Genomic DNA, 24,762 nt, shown 5'->3' with positions numbered 1-24,762 from the left:
ATTTTCATTTTATAAAATAGCAAAAATAGAAGGTCTACAGTACAAGCTTTTGGATTGGCTATTTTTGACTTCTTTCATGTGACACTGCAGCAGTGGTGGAAAGTAACAAAGTACATTTACTTAAGTTAAGTACTGTACTTAAGTAGAATTTTGAGGTATTTGTACTTTACTTGAGTATTTCCAATTTCCAATACTTTTACTTCTACTCCACTACATCTCAGAGGCAAATATTGTACATTTACCCCACTACAATTATTTGAACACTTTAGTTACTCGTTACTTTGAAGATATAAATCATTATATCATAAAATATACATTAACCACTTTAGCCCTATTTTATATCTAGGCTAATTTAAAAAAGCAGATCTACAAGCTCACAACGCGTCACGATGTGACGCGTAGCGAGCTTGTAGATCTGCTATTTTCAAACATTTTAGTACTTTTACTTTTGGTACTTTAAGTATATTTTGACGCCAATACTTATGTACTTTTACTCAAGTAACATTCTGAACACAGGCCTTTTACTTGTAACGAAGTACTTCTACCTGGCAGTATTGATACTTTTACTTAAGTGAAACATTTGAGCACTTTCCCCACCACTGCACTGCAGCATGACGAAGTAGGGCATTACTTTACGAAAAGACATAAAAAAAGAAATATGGAGATACGAGGTTTCTGCCTGACAGCAATGATTTGCACTCAATCCTAAACATGGTCCTGACCTGCCAGCTAAGACATGTAGTAGGACTGGTTGATCCTGTAACAGATAGGTTCCACTGAGATTTGAACTCAGATTAATGGATGCAAAGTTCAGAGTGCTGCTAGCCATGACTGATATGACTGATGACCGTAGTGAAACAATGGTGAAGTTAATACAATTACAGCACTGAGGCATTGTAAGAACTATGATCGCTGTCGGGTGGAAACCTTGTATGTCCAAAAAAGTTACTTTTCAGAAAAGTGCTTGTTAATACATTTCAATAATTAAATAAAACCCACAGACAGATTTAAAAACTTTCAACCTGGCGTCCCTATTGTGGGCATGTCATTATAGGCAAAAATAGCAGATCTACAAGCTTACAACTTGTCGTGGCGCGCTGTGAGATTGTAGATCGGCTATTCTCGCTACTTTCGCACAACACCGTCATACGACGAAATAGAGCATTCATTTATGCATTTATTTTTAAAAGTTTTAAAAAACAGAGATACAAGGTTTCTGCCTCCCGGCGACGATATGGACATAATGTTGTTACGGACGGAACAACGTGGGGTTAATTGTGCTCTTTCAAGGCCCACCGGGGTGCTAATCTCTTCCTCTCCGTTTAGTACACAGCCTATATTAATGTGTTTAACGAGCCCCACTCACAGAACAGTATGTCCTCCAGTCTTGTGTATCACATGTCTCAGGTGTACACAGAAAAGCCTATTAAAAAAGGGACGGCATTTGTTTTTCATTTGGGACCGTACAATAGGAACGCTGCTCAACTTTTGGACATGGACCAAGCGTTCTAATCCCACGCCTAGATGCCTACCTGCCTGGTATCTCCTCAAATGTTAAATTAAAATGCAGCTGTGATGCATTAACGCAAATGTAAAGCAAGTAAATTACATTTAAATTAAATTAATTACACGTTTCATCAGGCGTGTGTACGCTCGCACGCACGCGCATGTACAGTATGTGTGTGTGCGCGTGTGTGATGTAACGCTATGTAACGATGTACATACGGTAGCGTCCTTACATAGCATGTGAGAACTTTTAATATAAATCTTTGCTGTCAATGTTAATGTGAATAAAGCTAACCTAGAGGGCAAACGCCGAGGCATCCGAACAGATGGCAAAACCCCGCATTATGAAACAACTGGAGCTGGGCCTTGGCTATGCGCCGCGACTCAGTCAAACGGCAGCCTGTAAAAACAACGTTGTGTGCACGTTTCATGTGTTTTTTTTTGAGCAGCAGCAGGAGCAGGGAGCACGGGGAAGCAGACACGTAGATGGAAAAGTAAGGAGCATGACGCGAGCTCCCACTGTGGTTACCTAAGCACAAGAAAACTTCCTTACCCTGCAGAGTTCGCTGCTGCAGCGCTGGCTAAAAGTGTATGGTTAACTGTGATTAACCCATCAAGACCGGGAACTTTAGATTTCTTTGGCTATTCAAAAATAGCAGATATACAAGCTCATAGTAAGGCACCGAGTGCCGCGCTATGAGCTTGCAGATCTGCTATTTTTGAAAAATCATGAAAAGTTGTGCAAATATTTGTTTTTTTTTGTTTTTTTTTGCGGATATTTTTAACTCAAATCTTTGCTTCTGGGGGTTCCTGGAACTAAATATTTTACAAATTTGCAAAAATAGCAGATCTACAAGCTCGGTGCCGCGCTATGAGCTTGTAGATCTGCTATTTTTGAATATCTAAAGACATCTTAAAATGACACACAGATGCGTTCCCTTCCCGGTCTTAATGGGTTAACCTGTAGCTATTTGGCTGCTGGTTACCACATTTTATAATATACCTCATCATCCGCTTCAACATTACAACTGCTTCCAGGAATGCAATGGAGTTAAATGCATGAAAGGAGGAAGATGTGTTGTTCTTTTTCAGTGTTGAAAGGCTTGTGGGGTGAAGCGTGTCGGACACACATGGGAGGTGTCTCTTTTATTAAGACCTCATTTTCCATATTTAACTTAAACCCTATATACTTAGTTGACCAGCGCTATATTCTTGGACCCCTAATTCTTTCCCTCTACACCAAATCTCTGCACTGAAAATAGCCCCCGAATATGGACTCTAGGATAGATAAATAGTTTAACAGGCAAACATTCAGCAAAGATAGCAGATTATCGGTTCTTTTCTGTAAAGACATTTGGTGTATAGCAAAAAGGGAGGGGGCCAAGTATACTGTAGATCCCTGGGGGACTCGCGTCAATAACGTATTATTATATAATAGGGTTTAAGAGGTTAATGTCCCCCTATAGAGTTGCGAGAGGTCAAGGATTCACGTTCAGCAGACAGACGTGAGGTATTGTATGGGACATGACACTGATCGGGTTTCAGAGTTTCCATGATGTATATAGATGTCTTCGAGGATATATAATGAGCTACATGGAGAACAGCGACCATGACCCTGATCGTGTCTTCACCATTGTACATGAGCTACAGGCATGGAGCCCCCACCCTGCCAGTTGTTGGCACTTTGATCTAATAGTACATAAACGAGGGCGTCTTCGTGCTATGTATGTTGCTCAACCCACCCATTTACTCTCACTAAAAGTGTCATCTATTATTTCACCATTCAATAAGAGTGAATAGAGAGATGATTCCTCATTCCCCACTAAGAAGCTCAAATGATAAAGATGATTTGACCAGTGGTGGAAAAAGTACTCACATGTTTTACTTAAGTAAAAGTATCAATACTGCAATGTAGAAACACTCTTGTTACAAGTGAAAGTCCGGAATTCAGAATTTACTTGAGTAAAAGTTCAAAAGTATTCGTATCAAAATATACTTAAAGTACAAAAGTAAAGGTACTCGTGAGCTCACAATGCGTCGTATAGCGACGCATTGTGAGCTTGTAGTTCTGTTATTTTCAAATGGCCGAAATGTATATAGGGCTGGAAAGTGGTTGGAGTGTTTTGCGATAATAATCAAAGTCGTGGAGTAAAAGTACAATATTTTTTGAGATGTAGTGGAGTAGAAGTAAAAGTACTGAAAACTGGAAATATTCTAGTAAAGTAAAAATACCTCAAAATTGTACTTAAGTACAGTACTAATAGTAAATGTACTTAGTTCCTTTACACCGCTGGATTTGACAATATTCAGACTAATATCATGGCCAGGTAGCTACTATCAAAGTTTAACATTGGCAGCGTGTTCTTGAGCTATATAGGGAACTGTTAACCATGGTAATGTTCATGTTGTACTCCACCTACTGAGCTACAGGTATAGCAACAGTATGTAATTTCCCCTCGGAGAAAGTAATAAAGTACCAGCCTATCCAGTGAAGGACTACTCACTTGTACACTCTGGCATTGTATTTCCTCTCCCCGGGGAATCCAAACATGCCACAGATGACCCTGCTGTCAAGGTGGTTCCACTCATTGTTACAAATCTGCTTCCACTTGCCCCCGTCCTTCACCTCCACATAGCCCTCTGTCACTGGGATCCGCTTACGGTATGAGGACAGGATGGCCCGAATGCGCACGTCCTCTACTTGAATATTGAAGTTCTGTGAAAAAGAGGCAAATATGGCACATTTTATAGTGATTTTAAAGGAAGCCATTGGATTCAGGTCATTTCAGTATGGTATTAAATCAACTTGCAGCCTTGAAACGTATAGGTAATCATAAATGTATTCTTTACTCTGTTGTTGTTGCATGTTAATGCAATTTAAAGTACAGATGAACTATTAACTGTTCTCAATCGACTCAATTATTCAGGTTCAAGTTCAGTAATGTCGTAATACATTTGGATACAATTTAATGTATGGTTGAAGCTGTGAATATACACATTGATATGCATTGCATGATCAAATGAAGCTCCGAACTTTTGACTTTTACAATTTCCAAACAACTTTGTCTGGAATATCATCAATCCCATCTTATAAACAACTCTACAGTACATCACAGCTGTTATGTATGGAATGTTGCATTTCTTGTGTTACATAATATGCAATCTATGGCCCTCATCTCCCCATCTGTGCTCTAACACAACACACCCACCCCCTCATAAACCTGTTTCCGGTTTACTTAAACATTTTCACGGTAAATACCCTCATTAATGTAAAAAGATCATGACCAGATGCACTGCAACCGTTTGCAGAATCATGGAGGTCTGTACCAGCATGGCACGTGTTGTGAGTGGCACGTGGTGGAAATGAGCTAAGTACCTCAAGTACTGTTACTTAAGTACATGTTTGAGTATTTCCATTTTTGATCATTTCTACTTTTACTTCACTACATCTCAGAGGCAACTTTTTTTCTCCACCACAATTATTTGACAGCTTTAGTTACTAGTTACTTTGCAGATTTAGATTATTAATACAAAATATGCATTAACCACTTAAAGCCTCACTATGTAACTTTTTAACAAGCATAGTATGTCCCACAGAATTATAAAGTTACATGTTTAAGCATTAACAATCATCCTTCCCTAAATGTATAGATAGGTGGGTCCCTGCTAAGGGCTTGACTGTATTACTATGCATAGGGGAGACAATGAGTTTCATCCTGGCATTTGCCAAGCCACCAGGGCAGAACTGCCAGTCAGAGCGAAGACTGGCCAGACTGGAGAAGAGCAACACAACAGTTAGCACCCAGGCAGTGTCAAGCTGTCAAAAAGGGACTATAATGAGTCTTTCCCTCTGTGACTCTTGGTAGGGATTAAGTAAACAGCTTTCTCTCTCTTAGACCAAACCCACATTCTTGCGCTACGTGACAGTGCAAGCTAAGCGGGAGGGAGGGAGGGAGGGAGGGAGCAAGATGGGTCTGGCTGGGGGGGGGGGGGGGGGGGGGGGACACGTCGCTTTGCTCGACACATGTGGCGGGCATAAACGCATATCACTTACAGTCAAACAAGTGGAGAGAGACCTACCAATCCAGTAATGAAAAAGCAAGGGTTTCCGAAATTGGCAATTGCACACAGTACATGGAAAGGAAGATGGGACCATTGAAAAAAAAAACTGCAAATCATCAGTCTTTCGCTTGACTATTTCGTCCCCATGGATGACCACAGTAACCATCCCTTTGACAGAAACAGAGGGGTCTGGTATGTAGAGTTGGTTAAACTGCACACAGCCTGAAATTATAGGGAAATACTAATGACAGGAAATGTGGTGATGCTGCAATGTTGTCTGGATATACACAGCCTGGTAGCTGACATTAGTGGTAAGTGGTGAGGCTATTTCTAATATCTTTTCAACTTAATTCACCAGGAGGAAAGCATATACTGTATGTGTACTGGTGCCAAATTCACTTGGCAATCACAACAACAACTAAAAAAAGAAAAATCACAAAATGATTTATTTTCAATTTCATGGAGGCGTAATGTGTACAATCTGCGAACATCCAAATAAAACCCAAGCCACTCTAAATATCTCAGGCCACAGTCAAGTAAACAGGGCTGGTGGAAGTCACTGTAAAGACTGCCGTCCAAAATTAACTCAAGACATAACGTGCGATGAACGTCCGATAAACATTGCAAAATGATACCCTTCTCTTTCTCAGACACTGACCCCAACGTCTATGTGAGATAAACAATATCCCTGCCAACAGTTTCCTGGTGTGCTTTATACTGCTTACGTGTACCGTATGTAGTTTAACAGTGACCACTCTGTGTTTACGGAGAAAAGACTCTGAAAATATTACAACTATTTCCCCTTTAATTTAGGTTTCAGGTGGACGACAGACAGACTCAACTTGTTTGTGGAACTGGCTCACGTGCCAGCTTCTCACCCTCCCGCTGCCCTCCCATTCCCCCGTTGGCACTGCCACATCTAATTCCTCATATAATCTATTTCCTGTTTGGTAGGTTCAGAGGGCACTTCAAGGGTTCCTGTTTACTAGAAAGCAAGGCCTGAAATATGCATGGTCGACTGCGCCGGGATTGCAAGGAATAAAGTAGATTTTTCTAACATGTGTGCTTTGTTTTCAGTGCACTCCAGGGGAAAGAGGAGGCCCAATCAGTTTAGCTTGTGTAAGAGGAAGGTGGTGCAGATGGAAAAGCCATTAAGCTGGATGAGGATCTCTATTGGAGAGCTTCAACCAGCTCTTACTCACTATGGTTGCTACACACTTTCCACGTCAAAAGAAATCCATAATTCTCCAATTTTTATGTTTTTTTGTTGTATTTGTATGACAAGATGTGAAGATTTTATTCATTAATGATCATGATTATGAAATGTATCTGAACAGTTATATTTTTTCCACACTTCTACACCTCGCAAACTTCCAACCTTTTGCAAAAGAAGTACAGAAATACGTCCTGTTATGCTTGTGCAGATACTGTACACATAGTAAACCTACAGTATACAGTACTTCAGTGGGGGCCACAGGTATAAGTGGTAAACCTACTCCTTAGGGAAAACAATATGTTGAAGCATTACCACAGCTGTCATGTATAATCTACTCAGTACAGTAGACCATACATGCTGGGGGATGATCTCTCCCCGTCAGCAGTGCTTAGTAATACTCAAAGGTGAATGGAGTTCTAACTATATCAATATTACAACATCATTTTGCTGTGGAATCATTGTACATTGGTAGTGGTGGAAAAAGTACTCATATATCAAAGTACCAATACTGCAAAGTAGAAATGCTTGTTACAAGTAAAAGTCTGGAATTAAAATTTGACTTGAGTAAAAGCACAAGAGTATTGGCATCAAAATGTACTTAAAGTACCAAAAGTAGAAAGTACTCATTGTGCAGAATGTCCATTTCACAAGTTTTCAATTATATAAAATGTATACAAATCTTTTGAAAATAGCTGATTGTGAGCTTGTAGATCGTCTATTTTCAAATGGCCAAAATGTATATGGCCATGTTTTGTAATGATAATCAAAAGTAACTTAATTTTTCAAATAATTGTAGTGGAGTAAAAGTATAATATTTGCCTCTGAGATTAAGTGGAGTAGAAGTTAAAGTACAGAAAATTGTAAATACCTCAGAATTATACTTAAGTACAGTACTTGAGTACCACGTATTTAGTTACTTTACACCACAGTACATTGGTACACAAGTATGGCCATGACGGCCACACAGCAAATTCCATGGCATTCCCAGCCAGTAGTAGTAGTAGTCGGTTTCGAGATATCTTGTTTGGCACCAAAGTGTTGGAATGGACAGACCATGTTTAGAGCCTAGCAGGGTTACACACGTGGGCATACTATAGGCTATAGGCTTGACCCAGCTGTATATCAAGATGCTGCTGGCTACGCAAAGAATGCAGCACAGTCCTTCAGTTAACACTCAGGGTGTTTTTCTGGCAACAAGGCCACAGACATTTAAACGACTTAGGGCCAAATAGTGACTTCATGATCGTTCCCCATGCACAGCACTGTTCTAACGTGTATCACTGCCAGCGAAAATAAAGTGTATGAAGAACATATGGTTCCAATAGAGCCCTTGAAGAAGCCTCTTTTGCAGTTGAAATCATCCAAAGTCCAAAGAACTGGGACGTGTTATTCAGTTTTACGATTGCAATTCACAATAATTTCTCAGATCTTAATTTATAGTTACATTCAGGAATGCTTTTGCTCTTACATTGTTTTTCATCTTAACAGAGGAATACATGCTTTATTTCATCTTATTTATTGGGTCCTGACCAGAGGTGTAAAGTAACTAAGTACATGTACTCAAGTACTGTACTTAAGTACAATTTGGAGGTATTTCTGAGTGGTGCCAACCACTCCTACATTTGACTTTGTCCGTGTGTCCGCATGTCCGTCCGTCCGTATGTCCGTCCGTATGTTTGAGCACGGCTGGTTGGTCAAGCTTCACGTGACACGTGACAACATATTGTTGCTGATTGCAACACAAGGATGCAACCAGTTACACTTTCAAAGGCACCACTCTCTTCACACTGGGTGTGATTTTTGGGGCGGTGTAGCCGCCCCCTATAAGTGAGTTTTGGACACCGACCAAAAGATTTGTATACCCCCTAACCCTTCCATTGTTAATGCAAATCGATACTTTTGCAAAGTCAGCCAATCACATTACAGCTAGTGTCATCACCACTAACTGTAATGTGATTGGCTGACTTTGCAAATTCAGGACTGTGATTGGCTAGCGAAACACATGACACATGTGCAGCCCTATGAATAGCAGTATGGACTTTAAAAAAAGGCATTTATCCTTTTTTTAAAGTGAGTCATGTTGTGATGACCACACACCGCCCACTTCACACTGGGTGTGATTTTTGACTTTACTTTCAATACTTTTACTTCTACTCCACTACAGCTCAGAGGCAAATATTGTACTTTACTCCACTACAATTATTTGAAAACTTGTCGCTTTGCGACGCGTTGTGTGCTTGTAGATCGGCTATTTTCAAAATATTTGTATACATGATGAACTTGTGAAATGGGACATACTGCATAATGAGTACTTTTACTTTTGGTAATTTAAGTATATTTTGATGCCAATACTGTTGTACTCTTACTCAAGTACATTTTGAACACCGGACTTTTACTTGTAACAGAGTATTTCTACATTGCAGCATTGATACTTTTACTTAAGCACATAATGTGAGTACTTCTTCCATCCCTGGCTACTGACTCAATTGTGAGTACATTGAAACCAGAACTCAGTGTGAAAACAGTGGTGATCCGCTGTGAGAAATCTTTGTTGACATCACTCCCAGTCACCACTCCCTGTGATTTCCACGTGTTCTGAGGTCACATTTCGTAAATATATTCCCCTGGCCAGAGAGTGGATTACTTCACAGGCCACAGCACAAACTGATCATTATCTGTTTCCTGAATTAGCATTTATAAGATTGCTGTAAATGTCATGTACTCACCAGTTTTGTTTCATTTGCGGCAGACTTCCTTAGGACTCATTAAAAGAGCCTTTGTTTGCAAATTGAAAGCAGATGTCTAAGTTCAACTAAAGCCATGACAAAACCTGAAACCCCCAATGGCATAAACTCAATTGGTGTTTCAAGTTTTAAGATACAAAAAATATATATAAAATAGAATTTCCAATGATAACATTTCCATGACTGCAATCTCTGTTCATATGATTATTTAGTTTTCTTTAGTTAATTTAGTCATTATTTGTCTCAGCTGTGTGTGAACTCCTTTCTGAACTCTAGCCAGAGGTCAAGTGACTGTTGCACAGGCATGCACTATCATGTCAATCACGAGTGTGCAAGAAAGGCAGAACTCACAGTATGTAGCAAAGGTAATGAACTAATTGTTTGATTGGTAACTGAAATACTGAAAAACTGAATTTTGACCAGTAATGATGGGTTAGAGAGTAGAGACAAATTCAATGGAATTACAGTAACATATTAATTTGTTACTTTGTAACACTGCCAGTGCCAAGTTGGCACTGGCAGTGTTTTTTAAAGTAATTCATTAATTAAACGATCATAAAGCAACATTAACAACACACTCTACCATCCTTCAGTGGTGGAAAACTTACTCAAATGTTTTACTTAAGTAAAAAGTATCAATACTGCAATGTAGAAATAGCATACTCTACCCCAGAATCCATTCTCTTTTGGACTCCTTCTTAGGACATGATCTGACAGTAGCCTATATGCCTCCTACAGACTAAGGTACTTAACAGGTCACACTTGGACCATTGTTATGCAGGAGACGGCAGCTTTAGCTTTGTAAATGGTGCGAATGGGACAGCCGAAGTATCACTGCGGTAACGTATCTATTGTTGTCGGAGCAGAATTATTTTTTCTGGGGAATCTTGCCCTGCAGTTTGAGCAGCTAGACAGGGCAGGCCGGGTCTTTACTGACCGGGCCATGGCCTCAGTGGCCTCCATGACGCTACGCCTCTGGATACCCATGGGAGTCACAAGCCAATTATTTTCAACCGAGAGTGAGGAGTTTCACTGGGAGGGGTAAGTACGTGTGCGGGGGAACACGCTATCCATCTCAGCTCCAAACAGGTGCCCGACCAAGTTAACCTGTAGTAGCTAGTGCAGCAACAGAGAATACCCTCCCCAACTGGCTTCCCAGACCATTTTGTTCATTTTGTTAAGTTGGAACGTCTAGCCAAAGGCACCATAGAGAAATCAAACCTCTATATCGCAGGGTGGTGGGCAAGAACTTTACCCTATGCCACCCGGGAGCCCAGATTGAGATGATTTTACATTTATTAAAAGCAAAGACTGTTGTGGACATACCGTAGCTAATATTATGACAGAGCAACAAAAAGCACAGTCTAAGTTCATGAGCTTTGATTCCCCAATGGAGGGTCGGTTTAAAAAGGAGATTACCGCCTTTTACCAGCAGCAGCAGCTGTTTGTCAGATCCCATTGTGGTTGTATCTGTCTGGTAAAAACATAGCCAAACATGCACATCAGTGTCTGGCCATTAAGTCGAAACTCTAAAGTGGATGGATTCAAAGTAAGGCAAAGTAAGATTATTTTAACCCATTAAAACAGGGAAAGCATCGGTGCCATTTTAGATTTTTGGCTATTCAAAAAAATCAGATATACAAGCTCGAGTCATAGCACGTTACTTTGTGCCGCGCTGCGAAAGATCTTGATTTAGAAGACATTTGTAGAATCGGCCTCAGGTCTTAATGGGTTAATAGAGAAACAGACAGTAATTTATTTATGGTTGTGATTTGTCTCACAGCAGCATAATATCACAGTGTGAATGAAAAAAGCCACTTCACCATTAGTCTGTATCTTACAGTATATTCACACTGCGGTATATTATTCACACTGCTGCCAGAGGCAGCAGACTTTAATTTTAGAATGCATATTTCCAGAGGGTAAACATCCGACTGGGTTGTATAATGGGAATGTGGTGCCTTGGGGCTGTGAAATGCTACTGTGCTACAGAAATATGTATCGGTTGTATGGGAATCTGATTAAACCTTTAAGACCTGGAACGCATCTGTGTCATTTTGTGATTTGAGCTAAAAAGCATTATTTTACACTTTGGCTATTCAAAAATAGCAGATATACAAGCTCATAGCGCGGCACCGAGTGCCGCGCTACGAGCTTGTAGATCTGCTATTTATGAAAAATCGAGAAAATGTGTGCAAATCTTATGTATATTTTTAAAGCAAACATTTATAACTCAAATCATTGCTCCTGGGGGTACCGGGAACAACATATTTTGAGATGGGGGTCCGCGGCCAAATACATATCATTTTGGGATCCTTGACATGACAAGACAAGTTTGAGAACCACTGATATAGAAACATAGGTTTTTTCAAAAAACTGTTGGGATTTAGATGATATTTTGTAGAATCGTAACCTTGGGTCTTAATAGGTTAAACTGTTAGGATTTAATTTGGGATCTCGGACCAAATGGCGCCGGGCACCAACTCAAGTTCACGGTGCCGTTTAATTAGAGGCTGACAGGGCAGTCTAAGGCACCCTGCCACCGTGTGGACGTTTAGAGAGTAGAAAGTTGAGATTTTGACCTTTAGCCCTCAGCAGAAACAATGACTAAAGAGAGAGAGAAAATGGGAGCCATAAAACTCTGCTTGGGGTGACTTCAATGGTCCTTGTAAAATACTTAATAGCGGGGAAGTGAGAGAGCGGAAGAGAAAGGGTTAAGCCAGTGAGATAGGGAGAGATAGAGAGAAAGCAAGTAAAAGTGAGAAAAGAGAGAGGGGTGGGTGGGGGGGGGGGGGTTCTACCACCAGCCTGGAGCCCCACAATCAGTCTTGTTCAGCTTGGCCTGTTCCAGCATGACATCCCTGGGAGATTCTTTAGGACAAGTGGACTGCAAAGTAATGGAGCTAAATATATCAAGCAGGATGAGGCCCTGCTTATAGGCATTTGTGATATCACCTAAAACACCACAACAGGCAGACAGCCAGACCTCTGTCTAGATTCCTTATGATGAGGTACCATTACACCTAGTCATATGATACCCATGATGTCATGCAATTACACTACGGGCATTCTTCTCGGGGTCAAATATTTCAGGTGGCATACCATGTTTGTCTGGGGGTTTTATAAATATTTAACCAATGAAATAGCTTGTGACTGCATAATGCTTTGGGTCCTGTTCAACATAGGTTCTATTTTCATTTTCTTTCCAGAAAAGTAACTGTTTCAGACCAACAGCAATGACACATTGTCTTTCTTCAGACAGCTGACACTACAGCCTATGCATTTCACATAATCAATTCAATAAACCTCCACTCCACCTTTGGCAATTTGGCTATAATGTTCCACAACAGTTGTAATTTTTAACTGAGACAATTAACAAGCAACCTATCATTCATAGGTTGCTTCAGTGGTGTGTTCTACCATGTTACGCTATATATGTAATGTGACCTGCAGACATTTTTCGTAGCCAAGCGTAGCCATCCATAAAACGAGAAAGCGTATCTGATACGCAGGAGGATGGGGGCAGCAAGAATGTAGACTTCAGTTCAAATAGCCTTTTTCATGTGATATTGTGGCGTCTGAGGTGAAGGCTTATGTGTGACTATTGTCTTGAGGTGATAATGACCGCTGGCCGTTGGAAGTTTTGAAGTAATTCACACTTTAACTAAGCGCGTGCCGTGCGCGTGGGAGGGAATAATTATAGTATGCCCTCGGAAACAACCTGGAACACACCACCGGGTTGCTTCCACCATGTGCATTTAGCTCGCTTGCTTGACCTTCATAAAACCTGACTGCACCAGTGTCTTCATAAAGTCTGCATTGATAAATGCTGAAAAGTATGTTGTTAACTTGGCACGGAAAGAGGCACTGCCAAAGCCCACATTTCATTCCAGATTCCAGGAATCTCTCAAAAGTTGAATTTAGTTTTGAGATGGAATGTAAACGTGTGAGAGATCATACGGCAAACCTCAGATATTTTCTCTACCCACCACCTCTAAAAACCCAAATGTTTTGGGGAAGTTGTGTTTTCTAAAGGCAGGAACAAAGATACAAATAAACACAGGACAAAATATTCCAGTGAATATTCCATTTGAAGGGAAATGGAGGAAGTCCTAGCCTGGGCAGTTCCTCTCTGTTTACTGTCCAACCGACGAACCGACACAATGCTAACTTTCGCTGGACTCTATACAAACCAATAAGCTCAACTCTATATACTACTCCACCACAAAAGAACAACTTTCTATTTTCAGCAGCGGTGAACCTGGAAGATCAGGAAAGCCTGCCCTGTACAAAAGAATGTACAAAAACAGGCCTCTCTTAAAGTAATCTCTACTCTTATTTCAACAACCAGAGAAGAGAAAAGTACTCAGAGAGGAGGAATCCATCCCGAATTAAATTGGATGTCAAAAGGTCAGTGACACGTGCGTGCGAGGCCTCACGTTACACGTTTTGCCGCTCACTCTTAACTCACCCTGTTTAAGCATTGCTTTGTGGCTGACTGGCTGGCCATTGTCCTCAGGTTATCATCACCTGTACCATACCATGAGAGGGCTCACAGGCCTCTTAACGCAGATGCTTGTGCTGTGTAATCCCAAAGCTTACTCAAAAAGCCCTTCCTCTCATCCTACTGAAACCACAGAACCCACATAGTGGCATGTCGTCATGTCTGTCATTACAAACCCTCCACTCTGCCCGGGCTGAGTCACACCATGAATACCTTTTCCAGATGATAAGACCAAGGCCCTGTGTGGTAGGCCTGGGCCTAGCCTCGTGTTTTATACACAGTGAGCCCATGTGTCCCCTCTTAGTGAATGGAAAAGCTGAGTGTGATTATTTTCTCTGTTACTACCCCAGCATGAGACTGGAGAGGCTGACTCCAGACGTCTAGACCACTCACACAGCAGTGTTCTCTCTGGAGAATCATAATGTACCTTTTCTCCTCGAAAAAACCTACGCGGAACAAGAGCGAGCCCGGATGAGATGCATCCTTTCCCCACTACAGGCCTTTATAGCTTTGGAAAGATTTTAATCAGACTCAAACACTCCACAGGGGAACAGTTTAATTTACAATGGCCTTATTCTAGTGTACTGGCCTTATTCCAGCCTTTGGGAATGGTGATCTCAGTATGAATAGCAACGTGCCAACATATACAGTAATGAAAATGTCAGTAAATAATTACATAACATACTATCCAGGGTGTAACAGCACAATTTAACCACATGAACCTTTAGCATCCCTATTCTGGTGCGACATTTAGCAAAAACAGCAAGATCTACAAGCACACAATGCCTCGCAACGCGGCACATCGTGAACTTGTAGATCAGCTATTTTCCACAAAGATAGATATTTGGTGTAGAGGGACAAAAGGATCATGCCCAGTACAGACCCCTGGAGGACTCCGGTCAACTAAATAGTATATTATACACTGTAGGGTTTAAGTGGTTAAGTAAGTAAGTGCTTTGTGCATTTTGTCCTCCATTGTGTTAACATAACATAACACACTAACATACATCAGAGAGGATTAATAATGTATTTGCAAAACTGTCCCACAGAATAATTCACAGGTTAAGATGATTAATTGGGGTGTTTTTAAACCACGGTCAATTATAACAACCTCAAACCCTGGGGAACAGCTCTGCTGTGCTGTTCATACATGTTAATTATATAAGTTTTAAACTCACTAGAGAGCTAGTGTGGGGGGGGGGGGGGAGAGAGAGAGAGAGAGAGAGAGAGAGAGAGAGAGAGAGAGAGAGAGAGAGAGAGAGAGAGAGAGAGAGAGAGAGAGAGAGAGAGAGAGAGAGAGAGAGAGAGAGAGAGAGAGAGAGAGAGAGAGAGAGAGAGAGAGAGACACACACACACACACACACACACACACACACAGAGAGAGAAAGAGAACAGGTGAGAGACAGAGCAAGAGAAAGCAAATGAGAGAGAGAGAGAGAGAGAGAGAGAGAGAGAGAGAGAGAGAGAGAGAGAGAGAGAGAGAGAGAGAGAGAGAGAGAGCTCTGTTGTACAGTTTGCTCATAACATTGGAATGTGAATTCACAAGGCCTGCACAGTGAGCAGATAGATAACATTCTGCCTTTGGTGGCAATTATCTCTGGGCTTATTGGCCGGTCCTCTGTGGAGAGCTCAATACATCTTTAAAAAGGCCAGTGAGACAAAAATTAAGCCTAATTTATATGTCATTTGACAGTGTTGCTCGTTCAAAGTAGATAAGTGAACGGGCTGCATTTTTCCAGTTATGAGCGCAACATCACTTCACTTCCCCAGACTCACTTTGACTGGAGGCTATTTGCAAAGAGCTTATTGAGATAGATAATCACAATGACAGCGACTGTCTAGGCACCCTGGTGTCTCAAATAGTTATTGCACATAACAAGCAATGTCCTGTTTGACTCCATCCCAGGACCTTTGTTGTACTTTATATGATTTCCCCTCAGCCCTATCCTTCCTGTCTACCCCTCCACTGTCTGTCTAGTGAAGGAGAAATACTTCTAAAGTATTGTTTTGGCATAGTCAGCACCTTCTTTGAGTGCAGAAACCATTTTCTAATATGAATTTTGGATTGCTGCAGCTGACTGTACAGATTCGGCGAAAATAGCAGATCTACAACCTCATAACGCATCGCATTGCGACCCGTTGTGCTGTCTGAAGATACTTAGTGTAGAGTGAACACAGGAAGGGGCCTAGTATAGAGCCCTTGGGAATCCGGTCAACTAGGGTTTAAGTGCACTTTCAACCTGGCGGCCCTATTTTGGGCAAGTCATTATAGCAGATCTACAGCTTGTAGATCGACTATTATCATCACACGACACTATTGTATGACAAAGTATAAAATAGGGGACATTTTTAAGACTCAGGTAGACAAAGCACTTTCCAAGAATGCCACAGAATACTCAAGAAATTTAAATACTGATTGGAGTCTGCATAAATCCCTCCAAAACAAAGCAAAAGCAAAACAAAAACTAAGTAAAAAAAAAAGCCCAGCTGTGACTGTGAGAGCTGAGCTGACAAGGTGTGAGGTGATAAATGTTTGTCTAGCCAGAAGTAAAAACATGTCAGTCAACAACAGCTTAAGTTGCCAAAAGGTCCACAAATGTCCTTGTGCTGAGCTAAAGAAGCTCACGTGGGAGTCTAATTTATACTGCATACATTTTCTGCTGTGTTTTTGAAACATGCCCTGTTCTTAAATTATGTTCAATGATAAATTATGAATGTTTATGCTAAATTGATGAATTACAGAAATGTACAATACAAATGTGGGTAGAAAAGGAGAAAAAGTACTTAATTATAGTATACAAATATAATAGCATATTTAACCACTTTTAACCTGGCATCCCCATTTTGGGCATGTCATTATAGGCGACAAGTTTCAATAATTGCAAACAATAGCAGATATAGAAGCTCGCAACACTCGTGTGACGCGTGTGAACTTGTAGATTGCGGCAACACCATCATGCAACAAAGTATAAAATATGGCTTAAGTGGTTCAAAAAGACCACTACATTTGCATGAAGGTTTTGTTTAGTCAACAGTGTACAAAGATAAAACAATGGTGGAGAAGAGGTGCATGGCTTACCTCCACATGGTTAGGCAGAGTGTTGACAAACTTAAACCCTGGGATCCTTCTGTCGCTGCACACCACGCCCACGTCCTCTGTGTGCTTACAATCTGACACGCCGATTCCATTAGAGGTGCACAACGCCAGGCTCTGCTCTTTGCCGGTGCACTGGACATTGTCAAACCAAATGCGTCCTGGAAAAGCAGAAGAAACACTCAGGGTCACACAGGATTCATCAGGACTACCACAACAAGTTGTTTTTTTTATCTTCAACAGAAGTGAGACTCAAACAACAATCAAATCATGTTAATCAATCTTGGGATCCACGTGGGAATGGCGTGGCTCCAATGCGGATCTAAGACTTCATGTGGCCACCCTGTGACGTCAGTCGTCTACGATATATGACTCCAAATTTGGCCATTTTCTCAGCCCGATCCACCCCCCATTACCTTCCATTATAAAATTAATTAAAGATACATATTTCAGGAATCCTAAAACATGCATGGAGGTACTAAGTCGGCCTACTGGCAGTGTGCATACTAGGTTTGGTGTCCAGTGGTTTCAAGCGTAGCTCTATAAAAACAGACACACATACGCTACTGTAGAGAATTCCCATATTTGAATTTGTTGTACCTACAGTTTTTGGGGCGGTGTAGCCGCCCCCTATAAGTGAGTTTTGGACACCGACCAAAACATTTGTGTACCCCCTAACCCTTCCATTGTTAATGCAAATCGATACTTTTTTCATATCAGCCAATCACATTACAGTTAGTGTCATCACCACTAACTGTAATGTGATTGGCTGACTTTGCAAATTCAGGACTGTGATTGGCTAGCGAAACACATGACACATGTGCAGCCCTATGAATAGCAGTATGGACTTTAAAAAAAGTAATTTATCCTTTTTTTAAAGTGAGTCATGTTGTGATGACCACACACCGCCCACTTCACACTGGGTGTGATCTTTTATTAGTATGTGTATCCATTGATTTGTTTTGTGTTGTGATTGATCTTTGGGGTGGGGTAGTGGACCCTTAGTCAGACTGTCCTCTCTACATCATAATTACATACTTACATTATCATCAAATTCCATAATGAAATGTGAAATATACATCATGCTAAGTGACTCACAAGAGGTAATTGCAAATGAGTATCCAGTCATGCCTGGAATTAGATATTTTGCGCTTAATCTTTTCCATTTTGTTCGTTAATAGATCATGCTACGGTAGGAGCCATAATGTTAAACTAAGTAAGTAAATCCTGAGCAACCAAGGTGAGAAGGTGAACATTGAACAAAGTTTTCCAAGAACATTGAGTCATACAGTATAATGACTGTAACAGCTGTGGAGTCATGATTTTCAGTCAGAAAAATAATTTGATGTCCCTTCTTATATAACATGAACTAGACTATGCTAAACTAACACAGCTGTTGATATATTGCTATTGTTGATTTGCCAGTAGTTTCAGCTCTATTTAACTGTATAAACCAGAGATTCTCAAATCTTTTCCAGTTTACTATGGATTAGGGACATGGACCGCCATAACTCTGAAAGTGACAAAATGGAACGAAATGGACCAGTAAGGGTTCATTTGGTTCCATTTGTACACTCTCAGAGTTACCAATCATTTAGCTGGGGGACCCCCTCAAGGACCCCTGGGGGTCCCTGGACCAGCCTTTCAAATCCACCGGTGTATATTACACAAATAATTGTGCCGCCAGTTGTAAACAGGGTTGCCAGATCTGCTTATTATAATTTCCCCGCAAGATTTTATTTGAAAATAGCAGATCTACAAGCTCACAACGCGTCGCGATGCGACGCGTTGTGAGCTTGTAGATCTGCTATTTTCAAATAGCTGATGTACATGTTAAAGTGCATATGTGGCCCATAGTCACTTCTTTTGGGCTGGTTTTCCTAGACCTGGTTGCTTGTTTCTCTCACAGAATCTGGCAACACTGGTTGTAAACATTACAGGGAGGGAAATAACAACTACTGTACCTTCTCCTTTGCCATATTTGGAGGATGGCGACCAAGAGACAGCCTCAACATAGCCCAGTTCCCTACACACCACCTGGGCGCCGTGAATGGAGAAGTCATCGTCACAAACCGTGCCCCACTCTCCATCATAGAAAACTTCCACGCGGCCCTCGTTGTGCTTCCGCTTATCACCCGCCAAGCGCAGCTGGATCCTGGGCGTGTCGGCTGGCAGTGGTTTCGGGGCGGTGTACTGTTCCTGTTGGGGGTCAAGATAGCCCGGCGGCAGACCCAGGTGCTCATACTGGGCCAGGCCGAGCGCCAACAGGGCATAAAGGAAGGCTAAGCAGCAGGGCAGACAGTGGGCGACCAGCATCGTTGTTGTTTGTAGAACCCACAGAACGGACGGACGGAAGACAAGATCTGTGGGAGAATAGATGGAGAGAGCAGAACAGTGATCATTAAAATTCCACGGCTGTTGTCTTGGTTAGTGATTCATTGGGATTGCGGTCGTTTATCCCATTAAGACCTGAGGCCGATTTTTTTTTTTTATCCTAAATCCTAACGCTTAAAAAAGATATATATTCAAAGATTTGCACACATTTTCACAATTTTTTTAAAATAGCCAAAGTAATCGTTAAATTGCACACAGATGCGTTCCCGGCCTTAATGGGTTATTATAGAGGAATCAGGACAGGGGAACACTAGTCTCAAACAGAAGGCCAAGGGATGTAAGTCTTCCATCATGTTTATAGAATCAATTAAATGGTGACCAGTGATGATGTCATGTTTAAACTCTTATCTATGGACCCACATGTCCTCTGTGTAACTCCAACGATGGAATCCAGCCACAGACAGACAGGCAGTACACCTCATTAAACAAACTGGTGTGATGATGACCACACAATCATGTTGATGTCATTCTGCCTCGTCTGGAAAATACCCTTTGTAAAACAACTCCAACCAACTTATACTATACTCTTCTCCTGTGCTTCTCTTATTTAATGTGGTTATTTAAAATTCCCAAACACTGGGTCGGGACCCATTTGTGAGTCGCAGATGTGATTTAATTTATTGTAGTGTTGAGAAACTAAAAACTTTTATTAGATGCCTCAATAGCTTTCTATCAGTCAAGTTCACATTTTACCTTGAGTTTTTGAGTTTAAACTTTAACAAGACACCTGCAAAAAGATGCAGGACTAATGCCTAAACTCCCAAAAGAGAGCAGTGATACTGGTATTATTATGGTCAGTGCCACACCCCTTCTCCTGTGTGTCCCTTGAAGCCTTAAAAGAAGCTAAACAAACAAACCCCAGGTCATAGGTCAAAATGGCATGAAAGGGTAGCAGTGGTGAAGTAACATTATCCACAATGTCTCAAGAAACTAAACTATGAACACAATGTGCAATGTTGAATGTTTCCAACTGTGATTCTACAATGCAATGACATAACAAAGAAGAAGAAAAAAACTCAGTGTCACTCTTGTGTAAAAGCAACATCTGTAACGTGGCAGTGAAATACACAAGTTACAAAATACACATACTGTACAAAACCAACAGGCCTGCTGGAATAGAGCCAGCAGACTCTGCCTCTGTCTCGTGTGTGCAGTAAATCCTGTGAGCTGTTGTCCTTACAAAAACATGGTTAACATACATGCATAGAAGAAGGTTCAGCTAAGGCAGCATACGTGGAATTTGGAACTTTCGTCTTATAGAGCTTCTTGCTATTTCTGTGACCTCAAATGTGCTTCCAATCCAGTGGCTTTGCTTTGATGGTATTATAATAATCTAAGAGACCATGTCAACAGGATGGTTATGTGGATCAGGTTGCAGCACATTGACCCAACCAGTCCAACTAGAGCTGGCCAATGTATTGACCAATATTAATATATAGTGATATGATGACACTATCGAAATATGTTGATATAGCTTGTAAGAGCAATGCACTGAGACAAATTCCTTGCATACAGTTCCTTGTATATCAACTGAACAGAGGCGGATTCGGATGTTCTGAACTTATTAGACTGTTCTACCTGAGTGAAATGAATAACAAGGTGTTTGGTCATGACATAATTACTAATGATTGCAAAAAAGGCTTGTGTGAATTATGTACCAACAGTCATCCCCAAAATATTAACCAAACAATATTCCAGAACTTGACTGGACCTAGCCTGTTAAACCCCTCCCTCCGGAAATCTCATTTGTATTAATGCAAATGAGATTTCCGGAGGGAGGGGGGATTACCAGGCTAGACTGGACCAGCATGCTTGAGTGAAACCCTCACTGTATTTTGTCAGAAAAAGGTCTATACAGTTGGTCTAAAAGCTATCTCATTGTTATCTTTCCTAATCAAATGCTCCATTAATCTATTATGCATCATCATATTATGTATCAAGGGGGGTTTGTCGTCAAAAATGTCCAATCAAGCCAGAATAGCCTTTGTCTCCCTCCTAACCTTCATAATCAGGTCACCTGACTCATAGATACACTGTAATTGAAACTGTAGCATGGACCAAACAGAGGGTCAAAATGTCACTCTAAAGTAATAACCTATAAATTGGAGACATTGTTGCCAACACCATGTCTCCATCATCATAAACCTTTATTCACCTCGAGAAAACATTGAGAAATGACCCTCAGTGAACAATGGTTAACTAAACTAAACTCCAGTTTACTCTAGAAGTAACAACAACTAGGTGATTAAGTCAAACAGAAAACTACAGACTGGCCAGGAACAGAACCAGTGAAAATGTAGAAAAAGTAACTAATCACATTTACTCATATACCTCAAGTACAATTTTGAGGTAGTTTTACTTTACTTGAGTATTTCCAATTTTCAATACTTTTACTTTTACTCCACTACATCTCAGAGGCAAATATTGTACTTTTACCACTACAATTATTTGAAAACTTTAGATACTAGTTGATTGAATTGATTGAATACTTAATTAGCAGAATGCAAACACACACACAGGAAAGTACAGTTCAATACAAGGTCTGCTAAGAGGATAAACCCAAGAAAGCCTATGGCTTGTTTCCATTGGGGTCCTTTGTGCTCAATTCATAGAAAAATGGGTCTTTGTAGATTTTGATTATTATTACAAAACATACATTAACCACATTTCGGCCACCAGCTCATTTCTACATTGCAGAATTTATACTTTTACTTGAGTAAAATACTTGAGTAATTTTTCCACCACTGGCTGATGGGGAAACAGTCACAAAGTAACGGGGTTACGGTTAGCTGACAATCTCACCCAGCGCTACATTGTTGCATGAACATTTCGTGCATAAACTAGTGGTTGTTTTAAACTTACGTGATTCCCTCTGCCTCTGAAGGCTTCCCTGGTGTTCTGCGGTCCTCTGGTTCAACCAACCAATCGATCACAGTAAATAACGCCGTCCGCCGCCTTCCACAGTGTCCAGAGGCAGAGCAGCTGAGCCAAGAGAGTTATTCCGTTAACTTTCCCTCCTCCTCCTCCCAGGCTGTGAGTTTAACTTTCCGACCAAACTGAGCAGGACCTTCCCAGTCAGTCACACCCACCTCCCCGATGACCTCAGTGATGTGATGGTGGGCCATGCTGTGTGAATGGAGTGGAGTGGAGAGAAAGCTGCTTATTCAACTGCCAGAGGGGTACAGACTAGAACTGCACTGGTTACCAAACTGTTTAGCTCAACACCCAAATGAGAAATTTGATGTCCCCAAACTAGTGAAAATAGCAGAGCTACAAGCTCACAACTTGTAGATCTTGAGCTTGTAGATCAGCTATTTTCACTAGGGTCCAGGGTCCTATTTTCACGACTTCTCAAACTTTTTAAAAATGCATTTATAAATGCAAATTATTCTTTTCTTTTTTTTAATGAAATACTTGTTTTTAATTGATGAACAGTTGTGATTTTCTTTTACTTTTAAAAATCTTTTGAATGTTTTAATTATTCTTTTAAATGTAGGAAATGGGGGGGAAAAAGATATACTCGTGACACATAAAAATGTGTCTACCTACAAATGGGTCCCGACTCTGACCCAGTAGACCAGAGTAACAGGCTGCAGTAGGTGGAGGTTTAATTGTCACAGAAGCAGCACTGCTCAGCTGATTTCTGAGCACAATCAATGTCTACAGTTAGAAACCGTACAGTCAGCGCGAATAGCGTCTCTAAAATGCCGCACGTTTAAAAGCTAAGCCCTCGAAGAGGTTAAAAACAGATTTTGTAATGATTTAGATTGGATTATAATAGACTTTGCTGCCACCTTGTGCAAACTAGGATACGACTGTGAGTCATCGACCCCATGTAGGCATGTAGGGCCTCGGACCTGTGATCAGTGTTGCCATATTTGTGAGAGAGATAAGCAACCAGTTTATGAAAACAAGCCCAAAAGAAGCAACTATACGCCACATGAGCACTTTAAACCTATATACATTGGCTATTTGAAAATAGCAATGTCGTGAGCTTGTAGATCTGCTATTTTCAAAATAATCTAGGAAAAAAATTGAAAACTTTGGAATATTTTAACAACACAAATCTAGGCTACATGGGTCCCAAAATATTTTCAGTCCGCAGACAAATACATACAATTTAAGGGGGTCCTTGACATGAAAATATTTGAGAACAACTGGTTTAAACAACATTAGGAAGCAAGCCCAAATAAGCAACTTCCACTTAAGAAACAAACCCCAAAAAAATGCAACCCGCAACTACCAATATTTACAAGTGACTTCACAGAAAAACAAGCCCAAAGTAGCAACCCTGGTATCGACATATTCCAGATTACAGTTCTAGGTAGCCCAGCCTTTGTCTACCATTTGAGCATAATTTGAGATGAAAATGGACTGTAAACTTAACGGCCGACTTTGACATCGATTTTTCATTCCATGTATATTGGTAATTATGTAGATGTTTTTTCTGGAGGGGGGGGGGGGGGGGGTAATTTTAATAGCATTGCCTCTGGGCCTTTTATAATTACTGCACTCACAAGTAATTAACCGTCTATGGCAAGGTGCAAGCATGGTGCTGCCCTCAGGCCCTCACACCATCCCCAACACACACACACACACACACACACACACACACACACACACACACACACACACACACACACACACACACACAGATATAGGCTTTATATATACTCTACAGGTATGTGCAAAACCTCCATATGTAGAATGTTCTAAATCTGTGATTCTTGTGAGGGATGCAGGTTGGAGTGATTGGTGCATGCATATTGCAGCACTACCATATTTTCATATCTTGCATTCCCTCCCTTGTGCTCCTATTTGCTGCTTACCTACCATTCCTACAAGTTTTACCTCTATCTTTCTCAGAGCCCAATAGTGATATTAGCAGTGATAGGCTCAGCAGTGCATTCTAACATTTCACAGCTGTCTTTTTTCTCATTAAGAGGAGGAAAGCTGTATAAAGAAAGAAGTGGTTGCCTGGGATACTTGAGAAATGGATCAGGCGTTATATTATACACCTTATACATGTACTAATATGGTCCATATATTTTGTATTAAAACATTATTATAGCAATTTTAATAAAATGAGGGGGTATTCCACAGTTTTTTTCTTCTTCATTGAAATAGAGAGTAAGTAGAGGAGACATAGAAGGACATTTATAGAGGGAATCAAAGTTTATAACGGGAATCAATCATAAGGCACTATGAGGCTACATGTGGCTGCAAAGGTGCGCATCTTAAT

General features: G+C 40.8%; 1 protein-coding gene across 1 annotated transcript in view; it reads right to left on the bottom strand.

Moving 5' to 3' along the window:
• loxl2b (lysyl oxidase-like 2b) overlaps positions 1 to 22,529 on the bottom strand; it is a 43,744-nt gene extending 21,215 nt beyond the window's left edge. Inside the window, exons 1-4 of the mRNA XM_084054162.1 lie at positions 22,383 to 22,529; positions 19,091 to 19,489; positions 17,112 to 17,287; positions 4,011 to 4,222 (exon numbers count right to left, since the gene is read on the bottom strand). Of these exons, the coding sequence (XP_083910288.1) occupies positions 4,011 to 4,222; positions 17,112 to 17,287; positions 19,091 to 19,442 (740 nt within the window). The 5' untranslated portion in view covers positions 19,443 to 19,489; positions 22,383 to 22,529. The remainder of the gene's footprint in view (positions 1 to 4,010; positions 4,223 to 17,111; positions 17,288 to 19,090; positions 19,490 to 22,382) is intronic.
• Positions 22,530 to 24,762: the final 2,233 nt, after the last annotated feature.

This window comes from Gymnoscopelus microlampas, assembly GCF_963454915.1.
Source record: "Gymnoscopelus microlampas genome assembly, chromosome: 4".
Lineage (NCBI taxonomy): Eukaryota > Metazoa > Chordata > Actinopteri > Myctophiformes > Myctophidae > Gymnoscopelus > Gymnoscopelus microlampas.
Note: the sequence above shows the minus strand (reverse complement) of the source record. Positions and strands in the feature narration are given on the sequence as shown.